The following is a 15,350-nucleotide window of genomic DNA, read 5'->3' as shown; positions in this document are numbered from 1 at the left end:
GTATATCCAAGAAAGGAGAGACCAGCTCACGCAGCTGGTAATATCGGGATTTGACCCGGGAATGGGAAGGAGAGGTTAATGCTAGGCCCCAGGAAGTCAGTCCCCATGTTATACCGAGGCCATCCTCGGGGTTGCAGTTAGATGGGCGTGGAGACAGAAGCAACGCGTGGTTGTCTGGGGACCGTCAGCGATGACAAATGAGGCCAGGAGGAACTATCGGAATTGGGTTGCTGAGCTCATCTAGGTGCACCAATCGGGTTTCAACAGGTCTGAATTGCTATGTAGCCCCTTTCTGGCAATTTGGATGGGCATAATAATGACTAATACATGCGGGTTTATAGTATCTCCTTTCTTCCGAGTATCCACTACTGGTCCTGCTCCGACACACCCCCTCAGCGCTTAGCGAGTGTTGAATAGCTTCGCCAGTGTTGAATTCAATCGAGATGAGCGCTGAACACCATCTAAAAGCTCTCTCTTTTCTCTCAATTACACCTCAAACCTCAATTAGGTGCTGTATATCCTGCATGCGCAAGATCTTGATAAAATCCTCATGTTTCTGGCGTGGCAGGATCTTTGTGAGCCCATCTGCTGCCATCTTGGCAGTAGGTACCCATTTGATTGTGATTCGACCTTCTCTAATCTCTTGTCTTAGCCAGTGCCCATGGATATCGACGTGACGAAGCTTTGTATCGATTTTGGCATGCTCCGAGGTCAACAGGTTGACTGTCTGCTGATTATCACATCTTAATGTGATTGGGTGGCTTGGTTTGAATGAGATTCGGTCGAGAAACCTCATCCACCATAGGAGAGATCTTCCTGCATCAGATAATCCAAGCAATTCGGCTTCGGTGGTTGACGTGGTAACCGTGGGTTGCTTGGTAGCCTTCCAATCCACTGGTCCGCCATAAACCTGGCAGATATACCCTGCAGAGCTTCTGCGATCTTGATTGTCAGCGAAGGATGCATCGCTTGCTAGCTCAACTGATTCTATATCTCCTTTATCCCCATACTGCAGTGCTAAGTACCGTGTGGTGTATAGATAGCAGATCACTCTATCAACCGCTCGTTGGTGCTGTGGACTTGGATTTCGAAGAAATTGCGATAGCTTTGCAGCTGCTTTCGCTGCATCTGGTCTGGTAATCGTGGTTGGATACTGCACTGAGCCAACCTTTCCTTGGTACAATTTGATCTCGGCAGGTGTCGCAGTGCCATCGTATGGCTTCATTTCTTCCACTGGTAACGGTGTGTAGACCGGCGGACGGTCTGTTAGATTGTATCGGGCTGCCATACTGCTGATATAGGCATCCTGGCATAACCAAAGCTTATATTCTCTGCGGTCACGGATGATTCGAATGTTTAAGAACCATTCAGCTTCCCCATGGTCTGTGAGTTCCCAGTGTGCCTCGAGATCCTTTTCTAGCTGCTTAGCTTTCTCGCGCACTGATGGGTGATTGGCAATGAGGATATCGTCAACATAGAAGAAGACGATGATTCCGTGTGAAACGAAGACACAGGGGTCTTCTGGTATTGGTGTGAGACCTAGTTTCTCGAGTACTCGAGATGCTTCTTGTTGCCATAGCTTTGGTGAGATGCGCAATCCATATAGCGCACGCTGTAGCTTCCAACACATCCCTGGTCTATCGAATCCTTCTGGCATTCTTGTGTAGGTCTCGGTAGGCAGTTTACTATTCAAGAACGCTGTAACTGCATCTCTCTGGCGGAGATCGAGGTTAAACGCTGCGACCAGTGCAAAGATCATCCTTGCAGACCTTGCTGCAAGTGTAACCGCCCTCTTATCCTCTGGGGATATCGTTTCGAGGTCACCTCGCACGCAGATTCGCGCTTTGAGCTTCTGGAGGTAACCGTCCTGGTCGAATTTATATGCAAAGACCCATCGGAGTGGTAGGATCTGCTTCGAAATATCTCTCGGTCGATTTATGGCGGTAAAGGTTGATTTCTCTTGCAGAGATCGTATCTCTTTCGCGCATGCAGCTAGGAAACCCTCTGCCATTGGATGCTTCATCATCTCTCTCCACCCATCAGGTACTGGTGGTAGATCGTCTCTGTGGCGTTGAATCGGCTTCTCGGTGTATAACGCTGCTGCGAACGTGCGAAGCAATTCAGGTGGTTCGTTTTCGACGGCTGGTTGGATAGTGGCGTATGCGTGGTAGTCAGGGTTTACCCTCGGTCTTCTTCTTCTGCTACCCTCGAGGATATTGGCAGTGTCGATTCCATCGCTTCTTCGTGTGTGTAGCTCAGTGTGTAGTTGCTGCTCGCTATCAGAAAGCGAATCTTCTTCTTCTTGGGTACTCTCTTCCGTGAGAGATTCAAGCGGTATCTCCGGCTCTGGCGGCTGGTCTTCATTAAGACAAGATCTCTGGTTGGTAGCCTGGGATATTGGCTGGTTGTCCACCCCCTGACCAGCTGCAGTAGGAGACGCAGTGGTACTTTGATCTCCGGCGGGACTCGGAGGCAAAATTGGAGGCTCTTCGATTGGAAATGAGCCTGGTAAGGTCTCAGTCTGGTGACCCTGATCTGCCTGTAGGCGGTCTCTCTCGTCAGGTTCCGGGGTAATGAGTGTAACCACCCCCTGAGGTTCAGCGGTAGCTTCTGTAGGATCCCCTTCTTCAACCCCAGACACTAGAGGGTCTTCCTGATGAGCTTCGTCATGATCTTGCTGCCGATCCTCCTCTGTATTTCGGTTTGTTGACGGCTCTTCAGGTATCCCGAGGTCCTCGCGTAGGACATCTAGGTGCTCTTCGTCGGTCAAGATCGTCGGTTCAGGCGCAGGCAATGCGATTTCTTGCCAGTACTGCATATCAGGTCTCCATCTTCTCGATTCATCGAAGCGTGCATCTCGTACAACCTCGACCTTTCCTCTCGATGGAAACCAGACCTTCCAGATATTCGAAGCGACGTATCCAACCAAGAATCCAACCTCTGCGCGGGGAGAGATCTTCTGTAGGCGTGGGATCTTTCGAATTCGGCAGTAGGTCAACGAGCCATATACGCGAAGATTAGCAAGGTTAGCCTTCTTCATCCTTTCGCTGCCGAAATCCTGTCGTGCTTCATCCCACGGTACAATCCAGCGGTTCTCGTCCTTCAGGTAGGTAGGGATTCGGTTCAAAATCCATGCTGCGGTACTAACCATCTCTGGCCAGAGTTCCTTCGGCAGTTTACTCTCGATATGCAGATGTCTCGATTTCGTCAAGATGACACCTCCTGAACGCTCTGCAGGCCCGTTCTGTTCCGAATGATATGGGATAATCTGTGAGACGACGATCCCTTCGTGGCTTAGGAAGCGTTCAGCTTCTGCACCCGCAGACAATTCGTTATCATAGTGAAATGCCTTGATTGGTAGATTCCACCAGTTCTTGACAAGGGCTATAAACCTCCGAACAGCTTCTCTGCACTCATATTTCCGTTCATGCGTGTACAACCAGTGGAATCTGATACCTTCCACATAGAAATGGGTCATCCATTGGTGGCCATTATACCCAGGCGGAAACTGCACCAAATCGAAGTGGATTCGACCGTATTTCCCGAAACTACGACCGATAGGTCGTCTTGAGATCTGGCGTGGTGCGCTTGCAAGGTTGCATATCTGGCAGAGTTCCCTTTCCTCTTCTTCTTGTGACGAATCTGGCAGATCTTCGTTGATTTGGATACCATCCACCATCTCAGTAGCCTTCTTAACCACACGTTTGGATACGTGGGCTAGTCGTCGGTGCCAGCGGTCTGCTGAAGCTTCTGCAACCAGTGGTTTTACCGAGGTCCTCGAGGTCGAGGTCCCTACTGCATACGCATGTGCAGTAGTGTCCGGTACAGATTGGTTTGGTTGATCGAATCCCCATATCTTCAGCGGTTTGATGAGACGTACGTTGACGATCGGTTCTCCAGCAGAATCCTTAATACACTCGTTGTCCTCGTCCCATCGAACACCCTTCTCTTTCAGCGCTGCATAAGACATCAAATTGGCATGGAATCCGGGCGAATACACGACGTTGCTTAGCTGAATCGGCCTAATAGACCCGTCGGGTCCTATCCCAGTCATGATGGCACTTCCGATTCCTTCCACAGCGGTAGACGAGTCTCCGGTCCTTAGGTTGTCTGCCTTCGGAGTGAATTTGGTGAATAGGTCCCTTTGGTTACACACATGCACTGATGATGCGGTATCTAGGAACCATCGCTTGCGAGTATCATCACTAGATCCTCCTGCAGCTTTCACGCTTTGGTACACCTGCTCGATTGGAAAACTAGTGAAGTACGAGCCCCAGAGCTGCGTTGAATTGGCCGTCTTGGTATTGTTGACCCCGTTCTTCTCATTATGATCCTTGACCATCTTGTCTATCCAGGTCTTCCACGCTTCATCTTTCGAAAGACGTTCCTCGACACGTTTGACCTTCCATCTCAGTACAGGTTTGTCTGGGAAAGCCTCTCGGTTGATGATCCAGCAGTCCCATGGTTTATGGGCCTTGTTACCACATGGGCACCAGCGCTTTGGAATCGGTGGTAAGGATCGTGGTTGCTGCGGTTGTAGCGCTTGCGCTTGCTGTTGATCTTCTTGCTTTGCTTCTTCGAATCCTTGCAGTGTTGAGAAAGAAGCTTTTGAGATCGTACTAACGGTCGATCTCTGTGGATGTATCTCACGATAGGTTCCTCTAAAATTTTCAATCAAATCGCGAGTATCCCACTCTTCTTGATGCAATACAATTGCCTCGAATTTGGATTGCCACCACATAGGAAGCAGATCCTTGACCGCACGAAGGAAATCCTTATTGGCGTTCTTTATTTCTGGCAGGTCTAGGCTGACACCCTGCTCTCTTAGTGAATCCCATTCGTTGATCCACTGGTCGATATCTGCACCTTTCCTTGGTGGTAATGCAGACACTCGCTTCCACTGCGTACGCACGTCTTCTTCTGCGGCTGTGGCTCTTCCGAATCGAGTATGGAGATATACAAGCCTTTCGTACGGAGTTTGGTAATTCAGCATGGAAGTATGGTGAATTGGATCCAAATTGGTGATGATCCACTCGTTAACAGCGTCTAGGCTCTTGCTCTGTTGTTCCCATTCGCTTAGGTCTAGTTTATAGATATCCATGCGGTCTCTCCACTCTCTCTTCGCCGATTCGTTGCCATCTTCTGGATATTGAGGTCTTCGAGGTCTTCTGATTGGTTCCTCGAGGTAACCTTCTTCGGTATGGGGGTCAATGAGGTCCCACACCCTTTTCTGGCGTGCATACAGCTTAATTCGTGCGAACCAGTTCCTCCATTGCAGAGGGTCTTTCAGCTTTTCGCCCTTCATGGCGGAGATCACTGTTGACTCCATATCGATCGGTTCTCAGCGGTGTACACTGCGATAGGAAGTTCAGGGGCAAGGTGAGATAGATCGTATGTGTGTGTGGACTACCGCAATCATCGGCGTATAGTCTCGAAATCGACGAATCTACCCTTCTCACTGGCGAATCGGGCTCATAACTATCGGAATTGGGTTGCTGAGCTCATCTAGGTGCACCAATCGGGTTTCAACAGGTCTGAATTGCTATGTAGCCCCTTTCTGGCAATTTGGATGGGCATAATAATGACTAATACATGCGGGTTTATAGTATCTCCTTTCTTCCGAGTATCCACTACTGGTCCTGCTCCGACAGGAACGCATCCGGGCTGACACCTGAGACTTCAGGCATCAGTAACCACCAGCTGTATAGCAAGGTACAGAGTCTATACTTCAAACTTTGTTCAAACACAAAAGCCCTACGATAAGATATTACGAGGTCTAAAAGAGCGCAAGCTTCATCTATCTTCTAGAAGTATCTATTGCCTTTACTACCTAGCAAGTGATCCTCAGCAATAGCAGATTAGTCACTTCGTCACCGCCTACATCGGAATCGGCATAATTGTTTTGCGGATCGGATCATCCAACAGAACAATCCACTTTTTTCTCCTCCACTCTCCTCACAGTTCATCGAATTTGTTTCAAAAACACATTTCGAAGTACCTTGAACCGCCAATATGGGAGGCAAGAAAGCTGCGGGCGAGAACTCCAAGAAGGCTGCCGGCAACGCTCGCGTATGTACTAACCCCGCCCCCGCTATTGATTGCCACCGACGCGATAGCGTGCGCTAACAACTTCTTCAGAAGGCCGAAGCTGCCGCATCAAAGAAGGCCGTTGAAGATTCGAAGCGCGCCGCCGAGGAGGATAGGGAGTGGTCTAAGGGATCCAAGAGCAACGCAAAGAAGTGAGCTTTGATTCTGATCCTTCCAAGTAAAAATACTTGTCGAGGATGATAAGCTAACAAGGTTGATTTTCTTCCAACCATAGGGACGACGCCGAAGCCAAGAAAGCTGAAGCTGCCCGCAAGAAGGCTGAACGTGATGCCCTCCTAGCCGAAGAAGAAGCCTCCCAGCCATCCAAGGCCAAGGGTGCCGGCGCAAAGACGGCGCAGAAGAAGACCCGCGGCCTCGATCTTTCACAACTCGATGACTCTTTCTCCAGCAAGAAGGGCTCTGCCCTGAACGCTTCTGGTATCGACAATGCGCTAGACGCCCTGTCCCTGACGAACAAGGATACTTCTAAGGTTGAGCGTCACCCCGAGCGACGATTCAAGGCGGCATATGCGGCGTTCGAGGCCCGTCGTCTACCGGAGATTGAACAAGAGAACCCCGGTCTGCGCCGACAGCAGCGTGTTGACCTGTGCCGGAAGGAGTTTGAAAAGAGCGAAGAGAATCCTTTCAACCAGGTGCACGTTGCGGTCAACGCCACCAAGGAGGAGATTGCCCAGGTTCGGGACTCGGAGCGCAAGAAGACGGAGACTCGCCTGACCAGATAAAGTGGCGTTCTCTGTTTCAAGCCCTCAACTGGAAAATTGCTGAGAGCTTGAAACTTAAATATCACATTGGTGGTGCAAAATCAGGAAGATCTTGTGCGACATTGGCCTTCCCCACATTGGCTGCTGATGCTTTTATATGGTGAATATTCAACCCTCTCGGAAGGTCAGAGTCAAAGCGACTATGATAGACCAAGCGTGAAATTTCCTTGTGGATCTATGATTTACGCATCATGACCGGGAAGGGCTTCCACATGGACATAAAAATTTACGAAATGAAATGATCAATATCCATAAACATTCTGATCCCCCTAGGTCGTAGCAAAAGTTGGAAATCTACTTATATAACCTCTGCTCCTCTTCCATGGGAGATGGAACCTGATTAGGCATTTTTAGGTGGAATCTATTATGTGTATCAACAATAATAGTTGTTAGGGGCTCTTTCCTAGCATGTCTATGCATGCCCATCGGTAGATACGTCATGATAATAGATAGCTAGATGAATACATCAAAGAGGCAGGGGAATCATTCACGATGAAATTACTCCTCGCACATCCCACACATAAAGGCTTTCATCCCATCCGACACTGGCACACCACCCTTCACTTCCAAACAGACACCAGTCTACACCGGTAGCAAACTCTGTGTGTCGTCCCATTCTTCCTAGCTCCGAGCCGGCAACCGGACCCGCTGGACCAGATCGCATAAGGTCCACATCACCAGCCCCGCTGGTATTTGACCGGTCACTCCAAACACGACAGGTCATATCGTAGCTTGCAGTCAGGAGAACGTCTGATAAATGTGGCGACCAGGCCATTTTTTTAATCGCGTAGTCATGGCCAAGCATGATGGATAGAGGTCCCTGTTGTGGGGCACGAATATCGAATGTGCGAATGGCTCGGTCAACACCGGCTGTTGCAAGGACTGTAGGGCGATATTTGTTCCAGTCATGAGTGAGAATCTCGGCTGGTTGGGCCGCGGCCGGAGGCATTCCTGGTTGACCAGGAATGGCGGGTGCCACTGGGGCTGCGTGGTTGGGTATCTGGACAACAAGGTGGTTGGAAGCAGAAGCTGGCGTTCTGAGATCGAAGACACGGATATAGGAGTCTGAGGTGACACATGAAATGAGTTCGGGGTTATGTGGGCAGAAGGCCGCGGAGTAGGTGCAGCTATGAGTAGGTAGGGTGAGGATGGACTGCTGGCGATGAGGTGTCCAGAGTCGAACAGTGCCATCCCAACTGCTAGAGCAGAAGCGGTCTTTTGCCACCATGTTCCAATTCACACTAAAAACCTCCCGACCGTGTTCTTTCCAGTTCATAATAGGGAAATCATCGGCGGTCGTGTCGTAGAGCTTGATGCTGCCATCACCCGATGCAGCGAGGACCTGGTTCTCGTGGATTTCAGACCAAGCAAGGTCATAGAGGGAATCTTGTGTGGTGAACCTGAATAATTATACGAGACGAAGATTAGTATATATTGCGACAATGTCCGAAGAAGAAAGCAGATTTCGGCAAGTTATATGACCGACTGCGTCCCTGAGCGAGGGCCCACATACCATTTCACGGGCACAATCCCATTAGCAGTGAGCTCAAGAACGTATAACCGGCCATTACCGACCAGGCCAAAATTGGCTGCACTTGCGATGGCTAAGCGGTTATCGAAGAAAGGCGAATATTTTACCGCATAGCCATTGTAGCCCTGTGTTCGGTAGTGTAGCATCGTGGAGGGGCTGATCGGATCGCCGACCACGGGAGGTTATGAAGAGTAGACGAGGGGAATAATTTAATTAAAGCCACAACAGCTTAGGGTATCACAAGCGACAGGATGGATGCACCGTCATAGCTCAGGGCGCGTGTCGTGACGGGAAAGCGGGCAAAGTGACGGGAGGATTGCGGGGAGATCAAATGCGCAATGGGCCGAGGTCAGTTTCGAGGGCTCAACCTTATCGCCCTTTCCGTTATCGTCTGTTATCGCTATCGCTATCGTTATCGTTCGCCGGGGGAAACTATAGCGATAGCCAGGACTAGGTACTGAATTGATGATCTACTAGGCTGAGAAGTATAGAAGGCTTTGGAGAATTCTCAAAAAAGGAGGATAAACCTTGAATGTATTATTTTATGTTCCGAATGACAGTCTTTGTTAAATTGTTGGTCGATTCTCCGGACAACTATAGCTATGTAGTGTCACGACTGCCCCGGTGCTTCAAGCTAGGAGAAGGATGGCTGTACTAGAATTTTATTGCTCTCTCATAGAAAGTGAGCTCAATGTGTTAGAATTCAAGGTAGTGTATTCAGACATGCCCAGAAGACATGCTCTGATTGGTCAATTTAAAGCTAGTCATGTGGTGATAAGGCCTTGCTGATAAATCCTTATCGCATTTACGAGGTACTAGGCAGCACCAGGACTTCCTTCCCAGCGACTAGTTAACACAAGATTCAAGAGTTACTTCAAGGCATATATGGACGCTTTCGTTTCAAGGAAGAGGCGGCGGCTGTCTCAGTCAAGCTTGGGGGCTATTACAGCGTCAGCGGGGGCATCAAATATCCCAATTCCCGATACCTCTGGCGAGGACTCAACAGACATCAAAATTGCCATTCTGCTCTCGCTGTTCCCAGATATCAAGCAAGAAAATCTGTTGGATATCTTAGTTTCTTGTGATGGGTCTGTGGAGGCTGCTTCTTCTCTTTTAACATCCCAAGGCACTTCGTCGAGCTCACCTTTCAAGAAACGTGCGACTTCGAATCCAGCTCGCGGGGCCCAAACATCATTATCATCACACGTACTCACCAAAGCAAAGGATGGATCTGTTACCACTCTCAGTGAGAGTCTCATTCATCGAAAACCATTGTCCACTAAGAAAGGACAGACCCTACACCTTTACTCTCCCGAGGATATTGCAGCCTACACGCCTTGCACAATTATCCATAATTTTCTTCCCGCCGAACAGGCAAACGCACTCCTGATCGAACTACTTGATGAATCGGAACACTTTTCACGATACGAGTTCCAGCTGTTCAATCGAACGGTTCAGAGTCCCCATACGACGAGTTTATACGTCTCGACGGCCGAAGAATACCAACAACATACCTCCGAGTACAAGTATGGCGGCACTTACCGCTCAAACGTTCGACAAGCAACGCCAGAACTTCGCTCTGTATCCCGAAAAGTACAATACGCGGTCAACGAAGTAGTTCACGCTCGCATACACAATATTTACCCTGATGGCAAGAAGCTCAAGTATCAGTCACCAAAGGAGTGGCGACCGAATGCAGCCTTTGTCAATTGTTACGATGGACCTGGAGAAAATGTGGGGTATCATTCCGATGATCTGACCTATCTTGGACCCCATCCGATCATTGGAAGTTTAAGCCTAGGCGTGGAACGAGAATTCCGAGTCCGTCGAGTTCTACCTCGGGATGAAGAGGATGATGCAGGCCAAATAGGCGCCGAAGATAACAAGAGGAATCCACCCTCAGGAGCGACCAATGATCGAAAGTTGTCCACTGCTCGTGCAGATGCGCAAGGTCAGATTTCCATCCATCTGCCACACAATTCCCTCCTGGTCATGCATGCAGAGATGCAGGAAGAGTGGAAACACTCAATCGCCCCTGCACAAACTATCTCTCCACATCCAATATCGGGCAATCGGCGGATCAACATCACTTATCGCTGGTATCGCGACACACTTCACCCTCGATATACACCTCGATGCCTCTGTGGTGAGCATGCGGTCCTTCGATGTGCTCAACGTAAACAAGAAACGCGGGGCCGGTACATGTGGATGTGCTACGCTGGATATGTACCAGGAAAAGAAAGCTGTTCGTTCTTTCAGTGGGCAGAGTTCGACGACGATGGCAATCCTGTGTGGACTCATAAACCGCAGGAGGAGGAAACCGCCCCAGCTCTGGCCAATTTTTCAGCTTCTCAATAGCCCATTCGGTTTTTGGTTAGCAAGGTTACATTTTTTATTTCTCCGATAGGTTCATCGTGATAAGAGTGGAGGGAATCCATAATGGCCCCGCAGAGCCACTATCGATAGCTTCCTCAGTTTCAGGGTTCACCAAACCAGCTTGTTCGCCCCCATGGGGAATCTCGTCAATCAAGAATAGCTATAAAGACAACGCGATCGCTGATCACCAAGCGGTCCATGGGAACAAATTAAGGTTGTGCGGGGAATACTCACCTCTGCGGAAAACTGCCCAGTTGATTCCGCTCTTCAAGTTTACCCGAATATCCCCCGCATTTCTAGCCGCCCAGCTTCACTAGCGGGCAGTTTACAACTCTGCGATGCAAAAGTAAGATGCAGTTAGCGTCTGCGGACACCGTGTCTCGTATACAGCCCAGCCAAAACAACGTGTCACTTTGGAAAATCTTGTCCCGAAACGGTAGTTGTAGAGCGGAACCCACCACCGCCCATCCCGTATTCTTGAGGGCCACCTTTTATAAGTAGTGAGCTTGGTGTACTTTTGCTGCTCGTTTCTGGGATTTCAATCCAGAATACAGTTTGACTTGTGTGCAATCCACTGCCATCCATCATGGCCTCGGAGAGCAAACAGACCTACGATTATATCGTGTGCGGGTAGGTGAAGTATGGTCCAACTATGCAAGAATGCCAATTAACAACCGACAGCGGTGGTACCTCTGGATGCGTGGTCGCCGCCCGACTCGCTGAGAACCCTGAGATCAAGGTTCTGCTTCTGGAAGCTGGACAGCATAATAAGGACTTGGAGAATGTGCATATGGCTGGAGGGTGAGCAGCATGATCCCGACCGACCGCGACCGGAACGATTGCTGACAGGACAAGATGGTCGAACAACTTCGATGCCGAGACAGATTGGAATTTCGTTACCCCACCTATGGCAGGCGTCGACAATCGCCAGGTCAAATTGAGTCGAGGCCGGTTCCTCGGCGGTTGCAGTGGTTGCAATGGCACTCTATGCATCCGTGGCTGCAAACAAGATTATGATGATTGGGGTCTGGATGGGTGGAGTGGAGACGAGTTTTTCAAGTACATGAAGAAGGTGAGAAATGACAAGTGCGCCCCAGCGTGAAGAATTTACGCTAAATACTATTGCTATTGCCTAGGCCGAAACCTTCCATCCCAAGTCCTGGCATGAAGCTGATAAGGAGAGCCATGGATACTCTGGGCCGCTGCACACGGAGCCTCACGACCTGGCGCCAATCTCAAACCTGCTACTCGAATCTTTTGTTTCGGAAGGCATGCCACTAAATCACGACATGTTCAGCACTGGCGATGTGCCACACGGTTGCGGCCATGTGCCTCGCACAGTTTACAATGGAATTCGAACAACCGGCGCTGATTTCGTGACCAACAAGAACAGCCGTGGAAATATTACAATTCAAACCGACACCACGGTTGATAAAGTGATCTTCACTGAGCAGGGCGGGCAACTTCGTGCATCTGGTGTTTCTACAAAGACCGCCGATGGTAAATCAAAGATCTACCATGCGCGAAAGGAAATCATCATTTCGGGAGGCGCATACTGCAGTCCTGCAATCCTTCTCCGTTCGGGTATCGGACCAAAGGAAGAGTTGGCCAAACATGATATCCCATGTACAGTGGACGCTCCTGGAGTTGGAACAAACCTCATGGATCATTTGGTAAGTCACGACTCGACGAATAACCTAGCACTATAACTGACAGTGGCATTGCGAAAGATCGTCTTCATGTTCTACGAAACCGAAAACGCCGGACTAACAACCGACCACCATGTATACCACGATGACAACTTCAACAAAACATACGCAGAATGGAAAGAGAAAAAGAGCGGCTTCCTCTCAACCTTCCCCTTCGGCGCCTTCGCCTTCGCCAGACTAGACGATCGCCTAAAAGACGAACCGCTCTGGAAAAAGGCACCTCGTCAAATCGGCAGAGACCCAATGGGCCTAACCCCCAAACAACCCAACATTGAATTCTTCACCACGGAATGCTACGGTGGACCGAAGCAGTACGATCAATTCCCCATTGAGCATAAGCACGCTTTCTCGATGATTGCGGAACTCTTTGCGCCTAAATCTCGAGGCTCGGTTACGTTGAAGTCGGCGGATCCGATGGAGAATCCCATCGTTGATTGCAATTATCTTGCTGATCCGCTGGATGTGCTGGTTCTCAGTGAGGCATGTCGATTTGGTAATGAGATCGTTATGAAGGGAGCTGGTACCAAGGATATTGTTAAGGGATCGTGGCCTCCCAATTTGTCTCATCATACTTACAAGACGAGAGAGGAATGGGTTCCGTATGTCAAGGAGCATGCTACTACATGTAAGTTGGAGACCGATCAGATGTCTGCATGAGGAAGCTCGAGACTAACACTGTATAGGCTATCATGCCGCAGGAACATGTGCTATGGGCAAGGAAGATGACCCCATGGCTGTATTGGATGAGAAATTGCAGGTTCGTGGTGTTGTTGGCTTGCGTGTGGCCGATTGCAGTGTTATGCCAGCGCTACATGGAGGTCACACCCAGATGCCGGCGTATGGCATTGGCGAGAAATGTGCCGATTTGATTAAAGAGACATGGTGAAAGGCTGGTAATGTCTACAGCCGCATCTAAGATATCCATTTGGGAAGGATTAGACTATCGAATGCATTTCTCAATTGTTAATGAAGAAAAACGTGCGTCTCGAAGTAAAAACTAGAAGCTTAACATAAGACCTCCGAAAACATGCAAAAAGGCACGCATGGCTAAGAATAGTAATGAAACTAGAAGGTAACAAAAACGTCCAAAAGCACCATAAAGCCACAAGCGCTATTTCAGAACATAACCAGCTCCTCGCCTTGTTCAATTACCACAACATTCGGTTTGCCAAATTGACGGCTATCTTCCATCCGGACAACGGTCAGTTGTGTCTCGGCGTGAATTAGATTCGGTGTTGGGAGTAACGAATGACGATAATCGACCGAAGCGGTCAAGATCGGCTGAGTGATTTCACCGGTGAATTCTTCCAAAAGCTCATTGATCTGAGCAAACAGGTCTCCGAGGATAGGAGATTGAACGGGCGATTCAGACGGAAGAGAGGCTGGAGGAAAGGCGTTTGGTATATGGATCCGAACCGGAACAACCCATGTTTCACCAGGACGAATGGAAGTTAGCCGAGTACTATCTATAACTGTCTGGATGAGACATCCATGGCCAGGTGACAGAGAAAGTTTGAGGTCAGATATGGACCCTGGACGTATGCCGGTACGAAGGTGCCGGATGACCTTGGAAACTTTGCGTATAAAATGTGCTCCATGAGGGCACAGGTCACCGGTCGCAACATCGTAAGAAATATGCCAGCCAGCCTGGAAGTTTGGTCGAGTCACTGGTAGACAGGTTTTGGGAGTGATGGTATGGAATCCAATGGCCTGGTCAATCCACGGTATCAAGAGATGATCGGGTGGGGTAGCAGAGACAAAGAACAAATGACAGAAGGCGGGTCGTGTGGAAGTACAAAACATGTTGGCAACTTGCTGGATGGCGTTTCCGAGGTTCAGAGGTGCGCCATGTTTCATGGGATGTTGGCGTTGGGAGAATCTGTTAAGAGCAGATCGAACAGTGTCAAGGGAATGGAAGCCCAGAGGTAGCAAGATTTCGAACCCGTGCTTCCTCATTCCGTTTACACAGACTATAGCAATCCGGTCATGATTATGCATCAAATTGGATGCCAACACAGAGGGGCCCAAGGTTATCTGTGCCAGCAAGTTGACAGACGGCTGAGACCTGGCAAGCGAATGAGTCCGGGTGTGCCGCCGTGTTTAGATCAACGAAATGCAACTCACAATCTATCAAGAACAACGATTGCATCGAGGGGAGCAAGACCTGATGTTCCCGGAAAAGGAACCGAGGTGACATCGGCAGAGACATGTACGGTAGTCCATAGAGACATGGCCCCTAGGCCGATTTGCGGGCTGCTAGTCGTCGACTTCACATCAACAAACGCGACGGGCAAGTCCATTGAGGATATGTATGCTGATTTGACTTGAGAAAACTGGTTCAGTTCAAGGTTTTCGATTTGAGGTGTGGGGGCTCTCGATTGCAATGACCCGCTTGCTGGGTTGGATGGTACAGATTGTCCGGAAGAGTCCCAAGATCCAGAACTCCAGCGAATTGTCAATCGCGGAAGTGCTCGATACCGATTCATGGGATGTTTAGCCTGTTGTTCATCGGTAAGGAGTTGCGGGTTCTGAATCACGATGTTAACGAAAGGACAAAGAACTGCAGAGCAAGGGTGCAGGCACCTTGTCAACGAAGGGGTCGTCCGGATCGTAACCATTCGAGAGGGCGCGCGCGTTCTGTTCCCGGATTTTGACAACTCGGATTTGATAAAGACTTTCGGAGAGTGATGGGGTTCTTGTTGAGACTGCTTGGCCACTGGTGCCATCGCTCAGGCTCGCCGACAGTGAAGATTGTCGACGCGGGATCTGTGGATAGTATGCAGTGGAGCTTGTGCTTTGACTTCGCATCAACGTGATCATTCTTGCATTGAGCGGCGAGGGCATTGGATCGTCCATCATGAAGCA

At 49.5% G+C, this 15,350-nt stretch overlaps 6 protein-coding genes across 6 annotated transcripts; 3 read left to right on the top strand and 3 right to left on the bottom strand.

Annotated features, from left to right (window-relative positions):
* Positions 1 to 1,047: 1,047 nt before the first annotated feature.
* N7496_011655 (uncharacterized protein) lies at positions 1,048 to 5,329 on the bottom strand (the record flags this gene model as incomplete). Its single annotated transcript, XM_056704568.1, has 3 exons — positions 1,048 to 1,122; positions 1,169 to 1,612; positions 2,048 to 5,329. 3 exons carry the CDS (start codon positions 5,327 to 5,329, stop codon positions 1,048 to 1,050), a joined length of 3,801 nt encoding a protein of 1,266 aa, XP_056550528.1.
* A 683-nt stretch (positions 5,330 to 6,012) lies between these two features.
* On the top strand, positions 6,013 to 6,830 carry N7496_011654 (DUF1014 domain protein; the record flags this gene model as incomplete). The annotated part of the gene is made up of 3 exons (XM_056704567.1): positions 6,013 to 6,069; positions 6,139 to 6,239; positions 6,323 to 6,830. The coding sequence occupies 3 exons, from the start codon at positions 6,013 to 6,015 to the stop codon at positions 6,828 to 6,830; spliced, it is 666 nt and encodes a 221-aa protein (XP_056550527.1).
* A 526-nt stretch (positions 6,831 to 7,356) lies between these two features.
* On the bottom strand, positions 7,357 to 8,546 carry pex7 (putative peroxisome biosynthesis protein (Peroxine-7); the record flags this gene model as incomplete). The annotated part of the gene is made up of 2 exons (XM_056704566.1): positions 7,357 to 8,269; positions 8,383 to 8,546. The coding sequence occupies 2 exons, from the start codon at positions 8,544 to 8,546 to the stop codon at positions 7,357 to 7,359; spliced, it is 1,077 nt and encodes a 358-aa protein (XP_056550526.1).
* A 739-nt stretch (positions 8,547 to 9,285) lies between these two features.
* Positions 9,286 to 10,758, top strand: N7496_011652 (putative CUE domain protein; the record flags this gene model as incomplete). The annotated part of the gene is made up of 1 exon (XM_056704565.1): positions 9,286 to 10,758. The coding sequence occupies one exon, from the start codon at positions 9,286 to 9,288 to the stop codon at positions 10,756 to 10,758; it is 1,473 nt and encodes a 490-aa protein (XP_056550525.1).
* A 604-nt stretch (positions 10,759 to 11,362) lies between these two features.
* Positions 11,363 to 13,371, top strand: N7496_011651 (GMC family oxidoreductase; the record flags this gene model as incomplete). The annotated part of the gene is made up of 6 exons (XM_056704564.1): positions 11,363 to 11,406; positions 11,458 to 11,577; positions 11,632 to 11,848; positions 11,913 to 12,449; positions 12,507 to 13,110; positions 13,169 to 13,371. 6 exons carry the CDS (start codon positions 11,363 to 11,365, stop codon positions 13,369 to 13,371), a joined length of 1,725 nt encoding a protein of 574 aa, XP_056550524.1.
* Positions 13,372 to 13,601: 230 nt separating this feature from the next.
* N7496_011650 (uncharacterized protein) lies at positions 13,602 to 15,341 on the bottom strand (the record flags this gene model as incomplete). The annotated part of the gene is made up of 3 exons (XM_056704563.1): positions 13,602 to 14,550; positions 14,610 to 15,013; positions 15,069 to 15,341. 3 exons carry the CDS (start codon positions 15,339 to 15,341, stop codon positions 13,602 to 13,604), a joined length of 1,626 nt encoding a protein of 541 aa, XP_056550523.1.
* Between the last annotated feature and the right edge of the window lie 9 nt (positions 15,342 to 15,350).

This window comes from Penicillium cataractarum (assembly GCF_028827025.1).
Source record: "Penicillium cataractarum strain IBT 29864 chromosome Unknown utg000009l, whole genome shotgun sequence".
Classification (NCBI taxonomy): domain Eukaryota; kingdom Fungi; phylum Ascomycota; class Eurotiomycetes; order Eurotiales; family Aspergillaceae; genus Penicillium; species Penicillium cataractarum.
Note: the sequence above shows the minus strand (reverse complement) of the source record. Positions and strands in the feature narration are given on the sequence as shown.